Genomic DNA, 21242 nt, shown 5'->3' on the forward strand with positions numbered 1-21242 from the left:
GGAGGAGAAGGGGATGAGAGAGGATGAGATAGCTGGATGGCATCACTGACTCAATGGACGTGAGTCTGAGTGAACTCCGGGAGTTTGTGATGGACAAGGAGGCCTGGCGTGCTGTGATTCATGGGGTTGCAAAGAGTCGGACACGACTGAGCAACTGAACTGAATTGAACTGAAGGGACCAGGCTAATCTCTTCCTTCTAAACCCAACTCATGCATACATCTAGATTTCAATATCCAGTGTGGATGATCCACCAGTTTAGTTTTGTGACCCTTGTGCCTCAGTTTCAATGACTTTCTTCTACACCCCTATTCAATCCTTATACCCAAATCCAAAACCCAGATTTTGTCAGTGGCAGGAACTACCCCATACCAGAAATTTAAAACTTCAATATTTCACTCTCTAACCACCACCTCCTCCCAGTTCTCTCACAGCTCCATTCCCTCTAACCTCCTCTTTAGTATCACAGAGACCTTCAGATCTGCCTTGCACTTTCTCTCCATACTCAGAAACGCTTTCAGTTCACCATGCTGTACTGCTTCCTTTTATCCTCCACAAGAAGAGGACCAACACACCACTCAACATTTGCCAATTATCTCCTGGAATAACATAAAGTAACAAAAATCCTTTTCTTCAAAAATCAATCAAAATTTGTTCTCACCTTTGTCATGAAACTATCCAAGGGATCTTCTTGTTCTTTCATACTCATATAAGGGGTGAATCTGTTAGCACCTGCTAACTTTTTCTCCAAAAGGTCTGCTTTTCGCTCTGCTCTTTTTCTTTCAATCAGATGTACTCTGTGTAAGATATTGGTAGGCAACAATATCATGAAACCAAATTTTCAAACTTGAAATAATAAGAAATAAATTAAAATAAATTAAATATGGGTACCAAGTAAAAATGTATTCCTATGAAAAGAGCTGTGCAAGTTCCTGGATTATTTCTAGGAAGAGATGAGAAATGGCAGAGAAATGGAGAGAATGATTCCATGTTAAATCTGTAGTAGTTCCCCTGGGAGAAGTCAATTTTGAAACCACTCTTTTTCAAGAGGAAATTTAAGTATGACTATGTCTCTGCTACTATGATAATATTGTGATGATCAGGAGGTTCCACAAGGGTGCAAATACCACGGGCCTGTATTTGCAAGTTCCACATCTGTGGATTCAAGCAGCCATGGGTTGAAACGATTCAAAAAAATTTTTTTCAGAAACTTCCAAAAAGCAAAACTTAAATTTGTCTTACACAAACAACCATTTACATAGGATTAGCTATTACAAGTAATCTAGAGTTGATTTAAAGTACACAAGAGATGTGCATAGGGTATGTGCACATACTGTACTATTTTATACAAGGGATTTAGCATGTGCAGATTTCGGTACTCTCAGGGGTCCTAGAACCATCCCCTGCAGACCCTGAGGCACAAGGGATGAAGGACAACTGTATTCCCATTTTAGTAACACCTGCATGGGCTCTTCAACTGAATCCCTGAATAGAGTTTCAAGAAAGGTAAGGAATTAGAAATGGTACAATAGAAAACAGCATATGTAAAAACTTGTTTTATTATCAAATACAAACAACTAATTATTTGGTTCTTGTTTTGATTAACAATTGATAGGTTTGGTAATATTTTCTACCTTGAAGCTAAGTTAAAGTTTCAGTCCACCTTCCATGTTTGCTATATTCTTTTCTATAGAAGATTTGCATCCTACAGAATTAGCGAATATGGGTCAGGTCAGAGAAAATATCTGAATTATCTAAGAGAAAATATAATTCCATAAAATTATATTGGAGACATGTAGGTCACACTCAAAAGGCCATTCCTTGTAATTATAGCCTTAGAATGCGAGTAGACACAGAATGAGATAGAAACAATACTTTAAAAAATACTTCCCATGAATTTTTGAAACCTGATGAAAAAATCAATTGATAGATTGAGTAAATTCTGCAAATCCAGAGTAGGATAGATACAAAGCCGGCCACACCAAGACATATCATCATCAAATTTCTACCAATTAAAAGTCAGAGAAAAAGCATATATTACCTTCTAACATATAGCTATAAGACTGAACACTGGCTTTTCAAAGAGAAACTGTAAGTCAGAAGATAACTGAAGAACACTTTAGAGTGCAGAAAAAAAATACTGGCAACCTAGAGTTCTATACTCAGTTAAAAAAAAAAAGCAAACAAAACCCTTTCAGAAGGAAAAATGGAAAAATTCATCCTTAGAACTGCATTAAATTGCAGAAAAACTACAGGCAATTTTACAGGATAAAGGAAAATGATCCCTGGTGGCTACACAGAGCTGTAGAAAGGAGTGAAGAGCACCAGGAGTGAGTGTGTGGGTCAATACAAATTAATACTGAAAGTTAATATCTTATGAGATTTATAACATTTGGAAAAGTAAAATGTATCATAACAATAGTACAGGAGCATAAGATGGGTAAGTAGAGTTACATTGTTATAAGATTTCTATTTTCAGATAACATGACAGCACTAATCTAGACTTTCATTGTAATCACAAGGTCTAAGGTACAAAGTTAATGATAATTTAAAAGATATTTAAACATAACACAGGAGAAAAATAGTAATAAAAACTTGATTAATCTAAAAGAAAGTGGTGGGGACCTCCCTGGTGATCCAGTGGTTAAGAATCCACCTGCCAATTCAGGGGACACGGGTTCGACCTCTGGTCTGAGAAGATTCCATTTGCCATGGGGCAACTAAGCCTGCGTGGCACAACAATCAAGCCCATAAACCACAACTACTGATGCCCACACACCTACAACAACAAGAAAAGCCACCACAATGAGAAGCCCACACATCGCAACTAGAGAGTGATCTCTGCTCACCGCAGTTAGAGTAAGCCAGCACACAGCAATGAAGAACCAGCCAGCCAAAAATGAATGAATAGATAAATTAGTCAAAATGGATCAAAGATAAATTTTCAAGTATTAAAACAGTAACTATTAAAACATTTGTGTAAATCTTTGAGATACTAGATTAGGTTTCATTGCTATAACACCAAAGACACAAAATGACAAAAGAAAAAAAAGGTTTAAGCTTCATCAAAACTTTTTAGAAAACAGCCTGGAAGTCACTCAGAAGTAACATCAAAAAGTTAAACATAGAGTTACTTTCAGTTCAGTTCAGTTAAGTTCAGTTCAGTCACTCAGTCGTGTCTGACTCTTTGAGACCCCATGAATTGCAGCACGCCAGGCCTCCCTGTCCATCACCAACTCCCGGAGTTCACTCAAACTCACTTCCATCGAGTACTTTACAACCCAGAAATTCTACTTCTAAGGCGTTTAACTAAGAGAAACAAAACTTACAGTCATATAAGAGTTCACACAACAATGTACATAGCAGCACATTCATAAAGTCCCTTGCAAATCCATTCTGAAGGAGATCAGCCCTGGGATTTCTTTGGAAGGAATGATGCTAAAGCTGAAACTTCAGTACTTTGGCCACCTCATGCGAAAAGTTGACTCATTGGAAAAGACTCTGATGCTGGGAGGGATTGGGGGCAGGAGGAGAAGGGGACAACAGAGGATGAGATGGCTGGATGGCATCACTGACTCAATGGACGTGAGCCTGAGTGAACTCCAGGATTTGGTGATGGACAAGGAGGCCTGGCGTGCTGCGATTCATGGGGTCGCTAAGAGTCGGACACGACTGAATGACTGAACTGAACTGAACTTGCAAAGGAAACAACCTAATGTTCATCAACTGATGAATGGACAAACTAAATGTGATATAACCTTATAACGGAATATTATTCAGCCATAAAAAAATTAAGTACTGATTCAGGCTAAACATTGATGTATCTTGAAAACACTGTGCTAATTTAAAGAAGTTAGACACAGAGGCCATACATTGTAACATTTCATTTATATGAAATGTCCAGAAAAGGCAAGCCCATAGAGAATGACAGTAGACTGCTGGTTGTCAGAAACTGGAGAGAGTGGATTGGGGAGTAACTACTAGTAGACATGGATTTTTTTAGAGGTTGATGAAAGCGTTCTAGAATTAGAGCGTGGTGATGTTTGTACAACCTTGTGAATATACTAAAAACTACTAGTATGCTGCAAAAGGGTGAATTTTAATGGAATGGAAATTATATCTCAATTGAAAATTTAATTTTGAGTTAGGCATGTTAAATTTTGTTAGATTTACATTCTGTGATCAGTCAGGAATATGAAGTTCATATAATATTGGCAAGCTTATGAAAAATGAATGACATTTTTGAAAACAAGCTAGAAAATTTCCTACCTTAGAAGATTTTCTAGTTCTGTAATTCTTTCAGTTAGATCCCAGTTGCCTCTTTCAAGACTCTGAATACTGGTGTTTTTCAAAGATTTAATTCTGGTTAGGGAAGCAATAAGTTCCTCTAAGTCCTTGATGTCGTCTTTCAGGGACATTATCTGGAAAGACTGTTGCACATTATTTTCTTTGTAAGTTTCTAGCTCACTCTTCATCTCTTGCAATGAAGTTTCTTTTATGAAAAGTTTGTTTCGAAGATTTCTTAGCTAATGAGAAGAGGAAAGTGTTATTTTAAAGTCATTTATAATTTTGGTTTTAGAAAATCCATGATTTTAAATCATTATGAACATTTAAATTATACATTATACAATAAAATGAGAATTTTTGAATCTCCTAACAGTAGATTCCAATGTTAAATACACTTTAAAAATCTTATCAGGGCTTCCCTGGTGGTCTAGTGGTCAAGAATCTGTCTTGCAATGCAGGGGACATGGGTTTAATTCTTGGTCTGAGAAGATCCCTAAAATGCTGTGAGGCAAAAAAGCCTGCGAGCCACAACTAGAGAAAGCCTATGTGCAGCAACAAAAAACCCAGCACCGGCAAAAATAAATTAATTAAAAAATCATATCAAATTGACACAAAGGGTTTGGAATATGTAATTTTATTCTCATCAGCATTAAACTTATGGTTCCCAAGGGGTAAGGAGGAGAGGGATAAATTAGGAGACTGAATTTGACATATACACACTACTATATAGAAAATAGGACTTTCCTAGTGGCTCAGACGGTAAAGCGTCTTGCTTACAATGCGGGAGACCTGGGTTCAGTCCCTGGGTCAGGAAGATCCTCTGGAGAAGGGAATGGCAACCCACTCCAGTACTCTTGCTGGGAAAATCCTATGGACAGAGGAGAATGGTGGGCTACAGTCCACAGGGTCACAAAGAGTCGGACACGACTGAGCGACTTCACTTTCATATACCAAATAGATAATAAGGACCTACTATATAGCACAGGGACCTCTAATCAATATTCTACAATGATCTATACAGGAAAATAATCTAAAAAAGAGTAGATACATGTATAACTAATCCACTTTGCTGTATACCTGAAATTAACCCAACATTGTAAATTACCTATAATAAAAAATTTTTAAAGATAGTTTGATACATGTGGAATATTCAGGAAAGTCTGAAAAAATTACAGCCTGTATAATGAAAAACTGTGATTGAGGAATATTTTGATTAAAAAGTCATGACTTTATGAATTACAAAAGAAAACAAAAACACCACTCTTGCATTACAGGCATACCTCAGAGATACGGCAGACCACTGATCCATGGAGATTGTATTAGCAGGCATGAAAACAAATTTAACCTCATTGCACATCTCCCTCAGAGCTCTTGGGTGATCAAGAGCAATAATATTTTGAAATGACTCTTTTTTTCTCTCAACAGTAAAACCCAACAGCAGGTTTAAAATACTCAGTTACCCCATGTTGTAAACAAATGTGCTGTCATCCAGGCTTTGTTGTTCAGTATACAGAGCACAAGCAAAGCAGATTTAGAATAATTCTCAAGGGTTCTAAGACTGGGATTGATCATTGGCCTTAAATGAAACTCACCAGCTGCATTAGCCTCTAAGAGAGAGTCAGTCTGTCCTTTGAAGCTTTGAAGCCAGGCACTGACTTCTCCTCTCTAGCTAGGAAAGCCCTAGATGGCATCTTCTTCCAACAAGAGGCTGTTTTGTCTACATTGAAAATTTGTTGTTTAGTGTGGCCACCTTCATCTTGACCTTGGCCAGATCATCTGGATATTATTGCAGCTACTATGTCAGCACTTGCTGCCTCACCTTGTACTTTTATGTAATGGAAACAGCTTTTTCCTTAAACCTTGTGGACCAACGTCTGCTAGCTTTAAACTTTTCTTCTGTAGCTTCCTTACTTCTCTCAGCCTTCCTAGAACTGAAAAGAGTTGGGGCCTTGCTCTGGATTAGGCTCTGGCTTCAGGAAATGCTGGGGCTGGTTTGATCTCTCTCCATATCACAAGGACTTTATCCATATCAGCAATAAAGTTGTTTCACTTTCTTATCGTTTGTGTGTTCACCGGAATAGCACTTTAAATTTCTTTCAAGAACTCTTCCTTTGCATTCACAGCTAAGCTGACAGTTTGGGGCAAGAGGCCTAGCTTTCAACCTGTCTCGGGTTATGACTTCCTCTCCTCACTGAGTTTAATCATTTCTAGCTCTCCATTTTTTTTTTTAATTTTTATTTTTACTTTACAATACTGTATTGGTTTTGCCATACATTGACATGAATTCGCCATGGGTGTACATGAGTTCCCAATCCTGAACGCCCTCCTACCTCCCACCCATAGCTTGTGATTTAAAGTGAGAAATGTGCAACTCTTCCTTCCACTTTAACACTTACATGTCATTGTAAGGTTATAAATTGGCCTAATTTTAATATTGTTGTGTCTCAGGGAATAGGGAGGTCAGAGGAGAGGAAAGAGAGATGGGGAATGGCAGGTAAATGGAGCAGTCAAAACTCCCAATGTTTACCAACTAAGCTCACTATCTTATATGGGTACACTTCATGGTGCCCCCAAACAATTATAATAGTAACATAAAAAATCACTGATCATAGATCACCACAACAAATATAACAATGAAAAAGTCTGAAATATTGCAAGAGTTACCAAAATGTGACACAGAGGCACAAAGTGAGGAGATGTTGGTAGGAAAAGAACTCCGACAGGCCTGCTCAATGCAAGGTTGCCAGAGACCTCCGATTTATAAAAAACACAGAATCTGTGAGGTGAAATAAAGTGGAACACAATAAAAGAGGTCTGCCTGTTATCATTTATGTTAAAGAACCCAAATTTTTTAATAGTTTGATGTTGGATTTGGACATAATGAAACCTGAAATATATTCAGAACTTAACTAAATTTAGGTGCCCCAAAACTCAGATACAGCTTGTGGATAAAAACTGTCAACAAAGGATTTATATCTAGAATATATTAATATAGAGAACTCTAAATTCTCAGAAAACAATCTAATTTTTAAAATGGGCAAAAGACTTGAACAGAAATTTTACCAGAAAGGATATATGGATGGCAAGTGAAAGTGAAAGTGAAGTCGCTCAGTTGTGTCTGACTGTTTGCGACCCCGTGGACTGTAGCCCACCAGGCTCGACCTCCGTCCATGGGATTCTCCAGGCAAGAATACTGGAGTGGGTTGCCATTTCCTTCTCCAGGGGATCTTCCCAACCCAGGGATTGAACCCAGGTCTCCCACATTGCAGGCAGACACTTGAATCTCTGAGCCACCAGGGAAGCTGGGTCATATGGTATTTGCATATTTAGTTTTATAAGACACTGCCAAACCATTTTCCAGAGTATCTGGACCATTCTATCTTCCCGCCAGCAACATATGGATGGCAAATAAGCACATAAAAATAGATTCACCATCACCAGCCATTAAGGATATGCAAATTAAAGCCACAGTGCGATAACACTCCCCACGTATTAAGATTAAAATATATAAAATACAGAACAGGGACAACCCCAGGTCCTGGTGAGGATGCAAAGAAACTGGATCACTCATATGTTGCTGGTGGAAAGATAGAATGATCCAGATACTCTGGAAAATCGTTTGGCAGTGTCTTATAAAACTAAATATGCAAATACCATATGACCCAGCTATTATATTTTGGGGCACTTATCCAAGAGAAATGAAAAATTATGTTCACACAAAAATCTGTGCATGAATGTTCATAGCAACTTTACTTTTGATAGCTAAAAAACCAGAAGTTATCCAGGTATTTGTCAACAAGTGAATGGTTAAGCAAACTGTGGTATATACATACCACAATCTCAACAATAAAAAGGACCAAACTATTGATATAACAGCTTGAACAAATCTCCAGGAAATTACGCCAAGTGAAACAAGACAATCTAAAAAGGTTGTATATGCATGATTCTATTTGTAAAACATTTAAAAAACAGCTTTATTGGCATATAATTCATAGATTTATTCATTTAAAGTACACAGCTGACTGGTTTTTGGTATATTCATAGAATTGTGTAGCCATATTGAACTTCTTTTTTTATACTTTTTAAATTGAGATATAATCCACACACTAAAATTCACCCTTTTAGTATACAATTCAGTTTTTAGTATATTCACAGTTGTGCAACCATCATCGTGATCTAATTCCAGAACATTTTCATTATCCCTTAAAGAAATCCCATACCCACTAGTAGTTACCTCCAACCCAGCCCTTGGCAATCACTAATCTGTTCTCTGTTTCTATGGATTTGCCTATTCTGGACATTTTATACAAAGGGAATCACATAATATGCTGTCTCTTGTGACTGGCGTGTTTTCACTTAGCATAGTGTTTTCAAGGTTCATCTATGTTGGAGCATCAGTTAGTACTTCATTCCTTTTCATGGCTAAATAATATTCTACTGCATGGATATACCACATTTGGGTATTTACTCATCAATGGATATTTGTATTATGTCTACTTTTTGGTTTTACAGAAAATGCTAAAATGAACATTCATTTGCAAGTTTTTATGTGAATATATTTCTAATTCTCTTGTGTTTCTACCTAGGAGTGTGACTGTTGAGTCACATGGTAATATGTTTAGCTTTTCAGTATATAACTTTTTTTTTCCAGTATATAACATTTTTGAAATGACGGCATTTTAGAAATGAAGAGATTAGTGGTTGCCAGGAGTTGGGATGGGAAGGAAGTGGATGTGCATATCAAATGGCAATGGGAAGGATCTTTGTGCTGTTAAAACTACTTGTTCAGTGTTTTGACTGACTGTTTAGAACATAATACCCACAAATAAGTACAAGTAAAACTGAGGAAACCTGAATAATACTGGTGGATTGTATTGCATCAATGTCAATATTTAGGCTGTTACATTTACAGTTTTGTAAAATTTGGGAGAAACTGTGCAAAGTTTACAAAGAATATCTCTGTATTATTTCTTAAAACTGCAAATGAATCTATAATTATCTCAATAAAAAGTTCAACCAAAATTATTTTTTCTTCAATATTTTAAAATGCTATTTATTAGTTTACTAGCTTATTTTTTTAGTTTTATTTTTTTTATAAAGTTATTTATTTTAATTGGAGGCTAATTACTTTACAATATTGTATTGGTTTTGCGATTCAACTAAAATTAATAATAACTGGTTCTCATGATTTTTTTTTTAGCTGCAAAATTTATATCGCCTCCATTCACCCCCTCCAGAACTGGTGCATTTACCAGGTTTATATTATTTGCCTTGTTACTAAACTAAGGGAAGAAAATTATTTGCAAAAAACAGTCATATTGCCCTCACAAATCGAAGTTTCCTTGAAAATCAAATTAAAAATACTGGCAAAACACATTAATTTTATCTTAAATTTAAGACAGTAGGCCTTATCATACATATTATCAGTCAACAAATTGTTAGACCTTTTTTTTTTTCCTTGGATGAGCCTCACTGCTCTTGGGATATTAGTTCCAAGACCAGGGATCTAACCCAGGCCTCCTGCAGTGGAAGTGCCAAGTTCTAACCACTGGATCACCAGTGGTGATAATAACTTTTATTATTACAGCAGCCTACCTAGCACTATGCAAAGAGTTTTAGCTCAATATCGTATTCCCTAAACTAGACAATCCTATCACCAACTGAATTCTTTAATATTTATCCCTTCTGTATCTGCCTTTTTCTAAATATAGCTTTTTGCACCTGTTTCTCCATTATTGGACAGAAACACATGGTAATTATTTTTGTATGTCCCACAAAGAGATAATTAGAACAGAAAGACTTAGATATATGCATGAATAGAAACATTGTCTCATCAAGACAATTGTGTTACTATAAAATTAAATAATAGGTTATTGGGAAAGGGAAAGGTGACTCTAGCTGAAGGTATTCCAATCAATATACTTTTTAAATTTTGTTTTTTATTTTATTTATTTTATGTTTTGAAGTTTGGTTATTTTTTTTTCTTTTTCTTTTGGCTGTACAGCTTGTAGTATTTTAGTTCCCTGACCAGGGACTGAACTCAGACCCTTGGCAGGAGAGTACAGAGTACTAACCTCCGGACCACCAGGGAATTGTTCTTTTTATATATATATAAAAAAAAAAAGCTTGGAGTTAAATTGTCACTGATTTTTATTAAATTTAGAAAATGCCAATATGAGCTATGAAATACTTTTTCATGTATATGTCTCTAAAATTAATTCACAATGAGGCCTTGTAGAACCTTTTAGAAACTTTGTAGACCTTGTGGAACCTTTGACAAACAAAAACTAAGTATAGGTACCAAATGCTTTGTGAGCATGTAAAACATTGTTTCTAAGAAGTACTTGGAAATTCTATATGAATAGAGTTCATTCTATATGAATAACTTACATATTTTCTTTAAATCTGTTTAAAGGTTTTTTATGAGTTAGACATAGACATGAACCCCTGGACATAATGACCAAGTTAGGACACAGAAAACAGATGACCATCTACAAGCCCAGGAGAGAGGGCTCAGAAGAAACTAACCATCTCACCATGAAAAAAAAAGTAATTATGCGAGGTGATGGATGTTATTAACCAAACTTTTGGGGGTAATCATTTCACAACACATATGTACATCAAATCACCATACTGTACATCTTAAATTTACACAATGTTATGTCAGTTATATGGCAATAAAGCTGGGGGAAACATTAAAAAGAAAGAAACTAGCCCTGTTGACACTTTATATTGGACTTCTCGCCTCCAGAATTATGCAAAAGTAAATTTTGTTAACTAAGCCAACCAGTCCATGGCACTTTATTATGGCAACCCAAGCAAACCAATATAGAAACAACAGATAGCTACTTATTCAAAAGGCATTATTCAATGTCCCACATTATCAGCACTCAGAACATTTTACTTAAAGGTAACCATAGTGGCAATACAGACTCGCAGCCACATTACGTTACCTTTAACATCGACAACGGCCTTGGGATTCCAATCTTGATTACCAATCTCTTGCAACAAATATTTTAGGGTACTAGAGTTCAGCTAAAAAATTCCTAAGTATCCTTTAGTTCATTGCAGGGTATCAAATGTATCAAAGTCAAGGTACTTCTTATAAATGTGGTTTCTTTTCCATCTGTTGATACTACTCAGATGTTTCATCAAATATTTAATAAGATTAGTAGATATTTGCCATTTTGCACTTTACTGAAAGTGAGAACTCATCCTTTCCATCAAAAAAAAATGCTTAATACATGTAACTATTATCTTCCCAGGTGGCACAGTGGTAAAGAATCTACCTGCCAGTTCAGGAGACATAAGAGACACAGGTTCAATCCCTGAGTTGGGAAGATCCCCTGGAGTAGAAAATGGCACCCCACTCCAGTATTCTTGTCTAGGAAATTCCGTGGACAGAGAAGCCTAGTGGTCTACAGCCCCTGGAGTCACAAAGAGTTGGACACAACTGAGCATGCACACGCAGGTTATTATTCTGTACATTTTGAGCATGGCAGTTCCTATGTCATTCAGTAGTCACTCAAACGCAGCAATATGTAACATCTCCAAAGGGATTTCTCGGGCAAAAGATAGATTTGGATCTACATTAGTGCCCCTCAGTACTGAGGGGGAAAAAGCAAAACTGAGTTTAGATAATACTTGGAGACTTTTATCAGAATGTTTCGCTCCCTACAGAGGATATAATGTCCCATGGTGTTTTATTTTCAAGTAATCCATATACCTCAGCTAAAAGATTCTTGTTTTTCACCAACAAACCAGCAAGGTCAGGATGGACTGAATCAGCTGCCCTTTTGTTGCACTTGACTGGGTTCCTGGTGGGAACCACTTCAAGAGGTGGATTAAGACAAGCCTACAAAAAGAAATTTCAAATTAATCAGCTAAACATGTACCCTATAATAAAAACTGCACTGTCTTAGCTCACAAACTCAAATAAGTAACTCTAAAATACAACTTTAAAATATTCATTTTGAGGTGGTATCCTAACAAATGAAATAGGTCTCAAAAAGTGGCAAGTAACATGTTAACCTAAAAGTCTACCTTACATTTCTCTAAAAATTCTTAACAACTTATAATACCTGCCATGAGTAAATGCAGCACGTCTAATAAACATAATTTCTGAAGTATAGGAAAGAAAACACACACAAAATGTCAGAAAATTTTAATTCACACCTAATAAAGCCTTTACAGAGCCTTAAACTATTATAAGGTCACTGGTGAAAGATTTACCAGTATTTGTTTTATTTTTATTATAAGTAAATTCCTATGCTTATATCTTATACAAATTTATTTTTTTAATCTGATTTCAGTAAATCAACATCAATTTTGTGTTTCTTTCATACTTTACTGAGAGTAAAAATTAGGGAGATTTATCTGTATTACATTATCTCCTCCTCTTACCAAAAGAGTATATATAATGTTCTAAATTTAATTAGCATAACTGGTTAAGAACAAAGTTTATATGATTCAAATGAAACCAAGTAAAATATATTAATCTAAATCCCTAAGAAGTATATAAATGTATCACATGGTACTTATTGTATTAAAGGAACAAAATGCATTTTTCTAAAGTTATCAGGTTTTAAAATTTTATTCTTACCAAGATACTAGGAATGCAGATCTGCAAAAGAGAATACAAAATGACTATATTTAAATGTTTTTAAAAAATAAAGAGAACTTTTGAAAATATGACTAAGTCACAAGATACCACAAAAAATTAACATTGGAAAACATTTTGGAAAAACAACTTTTGAAATAAAAAATATAATAACTTTAATTTGAAAACTAAATGACCACATTAAAAAGCAGATTAGACACAGCTGAGGAACAAGTGAACTCAAATATGAAGGAAACTTTTGAGCATACAGGAACAAATAAATGGTGAAAGAGAGTTTAAGGCAGAGAGATTAAAATGAAAAGGTCTATCATATGTCTGTTTGGAGTCCAAGAAGGCTATATTCTATAGAATGATGAAGAGGCAATATTTGAAGAAATAATGCTTTGATAATTTTACAGAATTGTTGAAAGATACTAATCTAAGTGGTCCAGCAAGTCCCAACAAAAGTAAATCAAAAAAATTTCTTTAACACACTCATAATGAAACTACAGAACATCAAAGGGATCTAAAAAGCAGATAATAGAAAGGACATAATTACAAAGAAATAGCAATTAGACAGGTGAGCAACTTCTCAATAGCAACAGAAGCTGAGAAACAGCAAAATGATATCTGTAATGTACTAAGAAAAATATATCATCTTTCACTGAGTATAAGCGGCACAGATTTTCACATCCCTGCAACTGGGCTGCATCTTAAAATTCCCTCTAATTCATATATGGCTTGGTTAGCCAAAAGCACACTTTCAAATTTCAAAGTAGTGGCTAAGATAGGACTACTTGTTCAAATCAAAGATATAAAGTAAGCGCCAACCAGAATTTCTACTTAAATTATGTTCCAAGATTAAGAGTAAAATAAACACATTTTAGACAAACAAAAATTGAATTTACCACCAACAGGCCCTTACTTAAGAGAATTTCAAAGAGAGAAAATGAACTCACAAAGTCTGAGATACAAGAGAGAAAAGTGAATAAAAAATAACAGTAAATATTGTGTGGCCATAATTACATAAACATTAATTTTAAAACTGTGATTTATGGGGTTGAAAATAAAGAATAGAACCAGTGCAGGACAAAATAAAAGCATATAGACTGAGAGGAGAAAAACAGCTTAAAGCATTATAATGAAAAATTCAGATTTCTCAAGAGTAACCATAAAAACTTCTGTTAACTTTGCTGAGTATATATTTAAAAATAACTAATATACTATTAAAACAATAGTCATACAGCATATAACTCCTAAACTTGTAGAAGAAAAAAAATATAATGAGAAAAAAAGAAATAAATGCAATACAACAAAACAAAAACAGTTTTGTGTATGATAGAAGGAGAGAAAAGGAAACAAAATAATACATATGCTAATAGAAAGACACCCAAATAATCAATAATATCAATAAATGTAAACGGACTAAACTTTCCAGTTAAAAGCAAAGATTACCAGTGTTACTTGAAAAAGCAAAAACTGAAAACAACCCACATTTCAAGTAAGAGTTTAATGGGTAATTCATGGTATATTCATACAATAGAATCATTACTGAATGCACACAAAGTGACATAAATCTCATGAAGTGAAAGAAGTAACAAAAAGACAAAAATAGTATAATTACAGTAAGTAAACTTTTAAACATAAAATTAATATTTATTAGGGATTCTTATGTAAGTGCTAAAACTAGGAAGAAAAGCAAGAGAATGATTGACACAAAACTCAAAATACCCACTATTTTTAAGTGTAGGTAGGAATAAAGGGATTCAGTTAGTAAGGGGCAAAGAGGAAGCTTCTAAGGTATTGGAGTGTTTTAAGATATTGCGTGGTGGGTTTATAGGTATTTGTTTTATTACCTAACCTGTGCATATACATTTTATAGTTCTTTCCTATGTATATTTAAAAAAAATCCATCCACAAAACAAAACTACATATTTTTAAAAGATGCATATATATATCCAAAGACATACATCAAATATATTAGATGAGACAGAAATGGAGATGGTGAAAAAGTAAAGCAAGAGGAGCCCTGTACAGAAAAATGATATTGTACCACGAACTAAGCATGATTAACTTGACAATGTACCTGAGATATAAAACAAAAGAGCAAATTGATTAAAATGTGCTAAATTCTTAACACATCACAATATTGCTAAGATTTCAAACACCAATAATAAAAAGAAAAAACAGTAACCATTATGTTCCATTAGACTTTTAATTTATAAAAATAAGAAATATTAAACCTGTAATTAATTTTCATAAACAAGTTCTTTCAAATTCTTTTCTCATTTCATAGTTTAGAAGAAATGAACAGGGAGGGATGCTGTATATGAAGCTTGCTGAAGCTTGCTTATACAATAAAAAATTAAAATGTATAAAAATTGATATATTAATTTGTAATGGAATTCTATGCAGGAATTATCATGCGCAGCCTAAATTTATATGAATAAAAAAATACTACTCTCAAAAACATAAATCTATTTTCAGGGCAGGAATAGACACAGACGTAGAAGATAGATGCATGGACACAGGCAGGGCAGGGGATGAATTGAGAGACTGGGATTGATATATGTGCACAGCCAAGTATAAAGTAGATAGCTAGTGGGAACCTGCTGTATAGCACAGTGAGCTAAGCTTGGGTGCTCCATGTGGTCACTTAGATGAATAGGATGGCAGGAGCAGAAGGTGAGAGCAAGGTCCAAGACAGAGGGGATATACGAATATGTATAGCTGATTGACTTCATTATACAAAGAAACTAACACAGCATTATAAAGCAGCTATACTCCAACTTTTTTTAAAAGTCCATTAAATAAAACAAAAAAAGACTACTAAAAAACTAACCAACAGAAAACACCCATATAAGGCTGAGCACCAAAGAATTGATGCTTTTGAACTGTGGTGTTGCAGAAGACTCTTGAGAGTCCCTTGGACTGCAAGAAGATCCAACCAGTCCACCCTAAAGGAAATCAACCCTGAATATTCACTGGAAGGACTGATGCAAGCTGAAGCTCCAATACTTTAGTCACCTGATGCAAAGAGCTAACTCACTGGAAAAGACCCTGAAGCTGGGAAAGGTTGAGGGCAGGACAAAAGGACGTCAAAGGACGGCAGAGGATAAGATGGTTGGATGGCATCACTGACTCAATGGACATGAGTTTGAACAAGCTCTGGGAGATGGTGAAGGACAGGGAAGCCTAGCGTGCTACAGTCCACAGGGTCGCAAAGAGTTGGACATGACTGAGCAACTGAACAACAAAAAGACTGAGTGCAAATAGCAAGGTAGAAAGTTAGGTTTAGTAGAATATCATTAATGTAATTTTTAAAATGGCCAAAACAATATAAGAAGCATTCACATATATCTAAACATTAAAAACATGGACACAAAGGTTATACACTTACTTCAGAAATTATCTCTGGAAAAAAAAAAAAAGGTCCAGGATGGTTCAGCAGTACTTTCACATGGGCTTGTAATAGTAGCTACCCTAACACCCTCATCTCTCAACACCCCAGACCCTGGATCCACTCACTTCCCTTACCAAGATGGCTAATGCTCAGCAGCAGAGGCCCCAGGACCTGCACTAGAGCTAAGAGTGGCAAAGATTCTTACTGCCTGATGTCTGATTCTACTGTTTGTTTATATTACCCACCCCCAAGAGGGTCTTCCCAGGTGGCACTAGTGTAGAACGCGCTTGCCAATGCACAAGACATAAGAGATCCAGGTTCGAACCCTGAGTTGGGAAGATCCCTTGGAGAAGGGCATGGCAACCCACTCCAGTATTCTTGCCTGGAGAATCCCATGGACAGAGGAGCCTGGCATGCTACAGTCCATAGGGTGGCAAAGAGTTGGACACAACTGAAGTGACTCAGCATGCACGCATGCGTGCAACGCAAGACTGGAGGATGAGAAGTTACAAAATGGTCTTCAATTTTATCAGTGAAGTTTTATTTTCTTAAAAGAACAACTAAAGCAAATTTGGAGGGAAATGTATTAGTCTCTATACTTTTCTATAGGGCTTCCCAGGTGGCACTGGTTTCCTACGCAGCTCAGCTGGTAAAGACCCTGCCTGCAATGTGGGAGACCTGAGTTTGATCCCTGGGTTGGGAAAATCCCCTGGAGAAGGAAAAGGCTACACACTCCAGTATTCTGGCCTGGAAAACTCCATGGACTGTATAGTCCCTGGGGTCGCAAACAGTCGGACACAACTGAGCGACTTTGACTTCACTTCACTTCACTCCCAGGTGGCACTAGTGATAAAGAATCTCCCTCCACCTGTCAATGAAGGAGATATAAGAGATGGGTTTGATCCCTGGATTGGGAGATCCCCTTGGAGTAGGAAATGGCATGCTACTCCAGTATCCTTGCTAGGAGAATCCCATGGACAGAAGAGCATGGCAGGCTACAGTCCATGGGACTGCAAAGAGTTACACACAACTGAGCAACTAACACAGACACACAGTCCCAAAGAAAACATACTATTTTTTTTTTGAAAACATGCTATTTTTTAACTTACTTGTTGCAAACTCAAGCATTTTGTTTTATAATTGATTTAAAATAAAGTTCAGAGTTAAATGAGGACATGTTGATAATAAGACAATTTTATTATTAAAAACTTCATAATGTACCAATATTTAAATATATATTTTATGGTGTTAAAATTTGTGAAAATGGTAAAACAATTTTTTATATTTCTAGAGGGATTTATGAGCATTTATGCACTTGAAAGGAGTTAGAGGTTGTGGAACAATGTCCTTCTTCATTGTATCAGTTACTTCCTTTTCCCATCTTCATAGAGGTATAGTTGAAAATTAAAATTATATATAAAATATGTGATGTTTTGAAATTTGTATACATTGTGAAATAATCTTTACAATCAAGCTAATTAACATATCCATCACCTCACACAGTTACCATTTTCTTTTTTTTGGTCATGAGAACATTTAAGATCTAAACTCTTAGCAGTTTCAAGTATACAATACAGTATTGTTAACTATAGTCACATTGCTGAACATTAGATCTCCAGAACTTATTTATCTTGCATAACTAATGTACCCTTTGACCAACATCTCTTCATTTCCATCTTCCCACCACCTCAGGAAATCACTCTTCCACTCTCTGTTTCTGTAAGTTTGTTTTAGATTTTACATAAGTGAGATCATGTAGTATTAGTCTTTGTTCAGCTTATTTCACTAAGTATAATGTCCTGCAGGTTCATCTATGTTGTTGAAGATGGCAGGATTTCCTTTTTCTTTTAAAAGGCTGAAGAATATTCTTCTAAAGAATACATGTATCACATTTTCTTTATCCATTCATCTGCTGACTTATTTACTTTTAATGTAATACATTTCCTTTCCTAGGGAAGAAACTAGGTTAATTATTCTCATTTAAAGACAATAGGGGATGGAAATAAACCAGTCCCCTAAGCCCCCACCCTTACCCCACAGCTCAGACTTCATCTCCTAGGAGTTACAAGCTAAAGAATAAATGGATCTGTCTAATGGTTTTAAAAATATCATCTGACCCAACAGGGTATTTAATTTCCAGAAACAGTCTCATCAGCTCCAGCCCTAATAAAACAAGGCTGTATATCAAGGGGGTAATATGGGACAACAGAAAGGTGATGAGAGTCAGACTACCCAGTTCTGCCCTTAAGTCACTGTGGCCTCTTTCCAGTGTTCAGTTTGCTAATCTGCAAAATGATAGGCTTGGATAAAATTAACTCAGAGGCCCTTTATAGTCTATTTTTTATATTGTTTTGGGATTGTTGGCCTTGGTGAAATATCAGAATCACCAAAAAGGAAAAAATAAGTAAAATTCACTTTGAGGTTCCATTAGATTCAGAAATTTCATTGCTCCTTGTTCTAGAGTTAAGTCAGGAAGTGGAAATGAAATCTTTGACTCCTGTCTTGAGTCATGCATTCGAAGGGTGCTCCACAGGCAAGGGGGCAAACAGAACTGAATTTCCTTTCTGCTAGCTCTCACTTGTGCAAGAGGCTGTTTTACCTCTTCCTCCTGAGAACGGAAAAAATTAAATAAATGCCAGAGTACAACTCACCCCTGAGCTATTTTTCTGAGATGTGTAAGCTGATATATGTTTGACTTCCAATGGCTTAGCCTTGCGGGGCCCTTTGCTTTGGGCAGCAGCCAGCTTCCCTGGATTTGCGTGGTTTAAAAACTGGACAGGGCTTGACATGCTGGAGATAAAAGAAGCATGAACCAGATCTACTAATGGTGAACCAACGTGCTTCCAAGAAGAGTTTTCATAGAGTGGTCAGGAAAAGATGCTGAGGTCTGGCCAGCGTCCTCAACAATGTCTCTGCGAAGGTTCCATGTCAGATCCTTACAGTTTAGCCAGACCTCAGAAGAAGCTGCCCGCTGAACCTGTAGCTTGGAAATAAGACAGATCTAATTTCTAAAGGCAGTATCAAAACAGTGCTTAAATTATACCTGGTTGAAAATAGCCTGCTGATATACACATGTGCAGTTATAATATCATACTTAAATGCTACTTGTGAATCATATCTTTAGATACATGACTTGCGAATTTCCTTCAATTTCTGAATCTATAGGAAATATAACTATATCCTTCAAGATTCAGTCAAAAGCTAGTATCCAAAATTAGTCAATGTAACATGTGATAGCTCATAGTGTTCTTTCTGTCCCAGAGGAACATAAAATGTAACCTCACATTATAAATTTTATAAATTCAATTTCCTAAGAACTCAATACTGCCTTAAATCCATTTTCCCTACCTGGTTCAATTCACATATTATCTTTCTTTTCAATAAGAGAAATAGAAGAAAGACACCCTTCAAATTATTATCCATATATTTTATTAAGCAATAAGATGGAGATTTCTTTTTTAAGATCAGAGAATGAACTCTAGTGGGGGAAATGCGGCATTTAGAAGCTGTGCACCGAAAGGGCTGCATGCAAATAGGGTATGAGTTTCCTTTGCTGGTGCTATCTCCCAGAAAATGGAACAGTTACAGAACAAAAAATATCAGGAGGGTGTGAGCTGAAGAATATTGAGCTGAAAGTATGAAGCCCTGGTTTTCTTTACTAACCCTGGAAATCTATTTTGAAATGCCTCTATTACTTTATTCTAGATTTATTAATACTGAAGACAATAATTAAAGAACAAATATCTCTAATGAAACTTTAGTCTCTGCCTTATTTTAATTATTTGATACTTAAAATCATTACTGTATCAATTCCTTTTCTAAAAACCAAAGAATAGACTTAAAGAATGCCTTCCTCAGTGATCAGTGCAAAGAAATGGAGGCAAACAATAGAATTAGAAAGTCTAGAGATTTCTTCAAGGAAATTAGAGATACCAAGGTAACATTTCATGAAAAGATGGGCACAATAAAGGACAGAAATGGTATAGACCTAATAGAAGCAGAAGATATTAAGAAGAGGTGGCAAGAATACACAGAACTATACAAAAAAGACCTTCAAGACCCAGATAATCATGATGGTGTGATCATCAACCTAGAGCCAGACATCCTGGAATGTGAAGTCAAGTGGGCCTTAGGAAGCATCACTACGAACAAAACTAATGGAGGTGCTGGAGTTCCAGTTGAACTATTTCAAATTCTAAAAGACGATGCTGTGAAAGTGCTACACTCAATATGCCAGCAAATTTGGAAAACTCAGCAGTGGCCACAGGACTGGAAAAGGTCAGTTTTCATTCCAGTCCCCAAGAAAGGCAATGCCAAAGAATGCTCAAACTATCGCACAATTGCACTCATCTCACATGCTAGCAAAGTAATGCTCAAAATTCTCCAAGCCAGGCTTCAACAGTATATGAACCATGAACTTCCAGATGTTCAAGATGGATTTAGAAAAGACAGAGGAACCAGAGATCAAATTGCCAACATCCATTGGATCATTGAAAAAGCAAGAGAGTCCCAGAAAAACATTTACTTCTGCTTTATTGAATATGTCAAAGCCTTTGACTGTGTGGACCACAACAAACTCTGGAAAATTCTTCTATGGGAATACCAGACCACCTGACCTGCCTCTTGAATCTGTATGCAGGTCAGGAAGCAACAGTTAGAACTGGACATGGAACAACAGACTGGTTCCAAATAGGGAAAGGAGTACGTCAAGGCTGTATATTGTCACCCTGCTTATTTAACTTCTATGCACAGTACATCATGAGAAACGCTGGGCTGGAGGAAACACAAGCTGGAATCAAAATTGCTGGGAGAAATATCAATAACCTCAGACATGCAGATGACACCAACCTTTTGGCAGAAAGCGAAGAAGAACTAAAGAGCCTCTTGAAGAAAGTGAAAGAAGAGAGTGAAAGGGTTGGCTTAAAGCTCAACATTCAGAAAACTAAAATCATGGC

General features: G+C 36.0%; 1 protein-coding gene across 2 annotated transcripts in view; it reads right to left on the bottom strand.

The window, feature by feature from the left end:
• The window catches only part of LOC138443799 (coiled-coil domain-containing protein 170-like), a 37761-nt gene that overhangs the window by 11640 nt on the left and 4879 nt on the right, over positions 1 to 21242 (bottom strand). The window contains exons 2-6 of one of the 2 annotated variants that reach the window (XM_069596778.1): positions 18939 to 19270; positions 12888 to 12908; positions 12012 to 12140; positions 4268 to 4524; positions 660 to 795 (exon numbers count right to left, since the gene is read on the bottom strand). In XM_069596778.1, coding sequence (XP_069452879.1) covers positions 660 to 795; positions 4268 to 4524; positions 12012 to 12140; positions 12888 to 12908; positions 18939 to 19076 — 681 coding nt within the window. In that variant the 5' untranslated portion in view covers positions 19077 to 19270. Of the gene's footprint in view, positions 1 to 659; positions 796 to 4267; positions 4525 to 12011; positions 12141 to 12887; positions 12909 to 18938; positions 19273 to 21242 lie in introns of those variants that run through there. The other variant, XM_069596776.1, reaches the window with a different exon arrangement.

Source organism: Ovis canadensis, chromosome 7 (assembly GCF_042477335.2).
Source record: "Ovis canadensis isolate MfBH-ARS-UI-01 breed Bighorn chromosome 7, ARS-UI_OviCan_v2, whole genome shotgun sequence".
In the NCBI taxonomy this organism is placed as follows: Eukaryota; Metazoa; Chordata; class Mammalia; order Artiodactyla; family Bovidae; genus Ovis; species Ovis canadensis.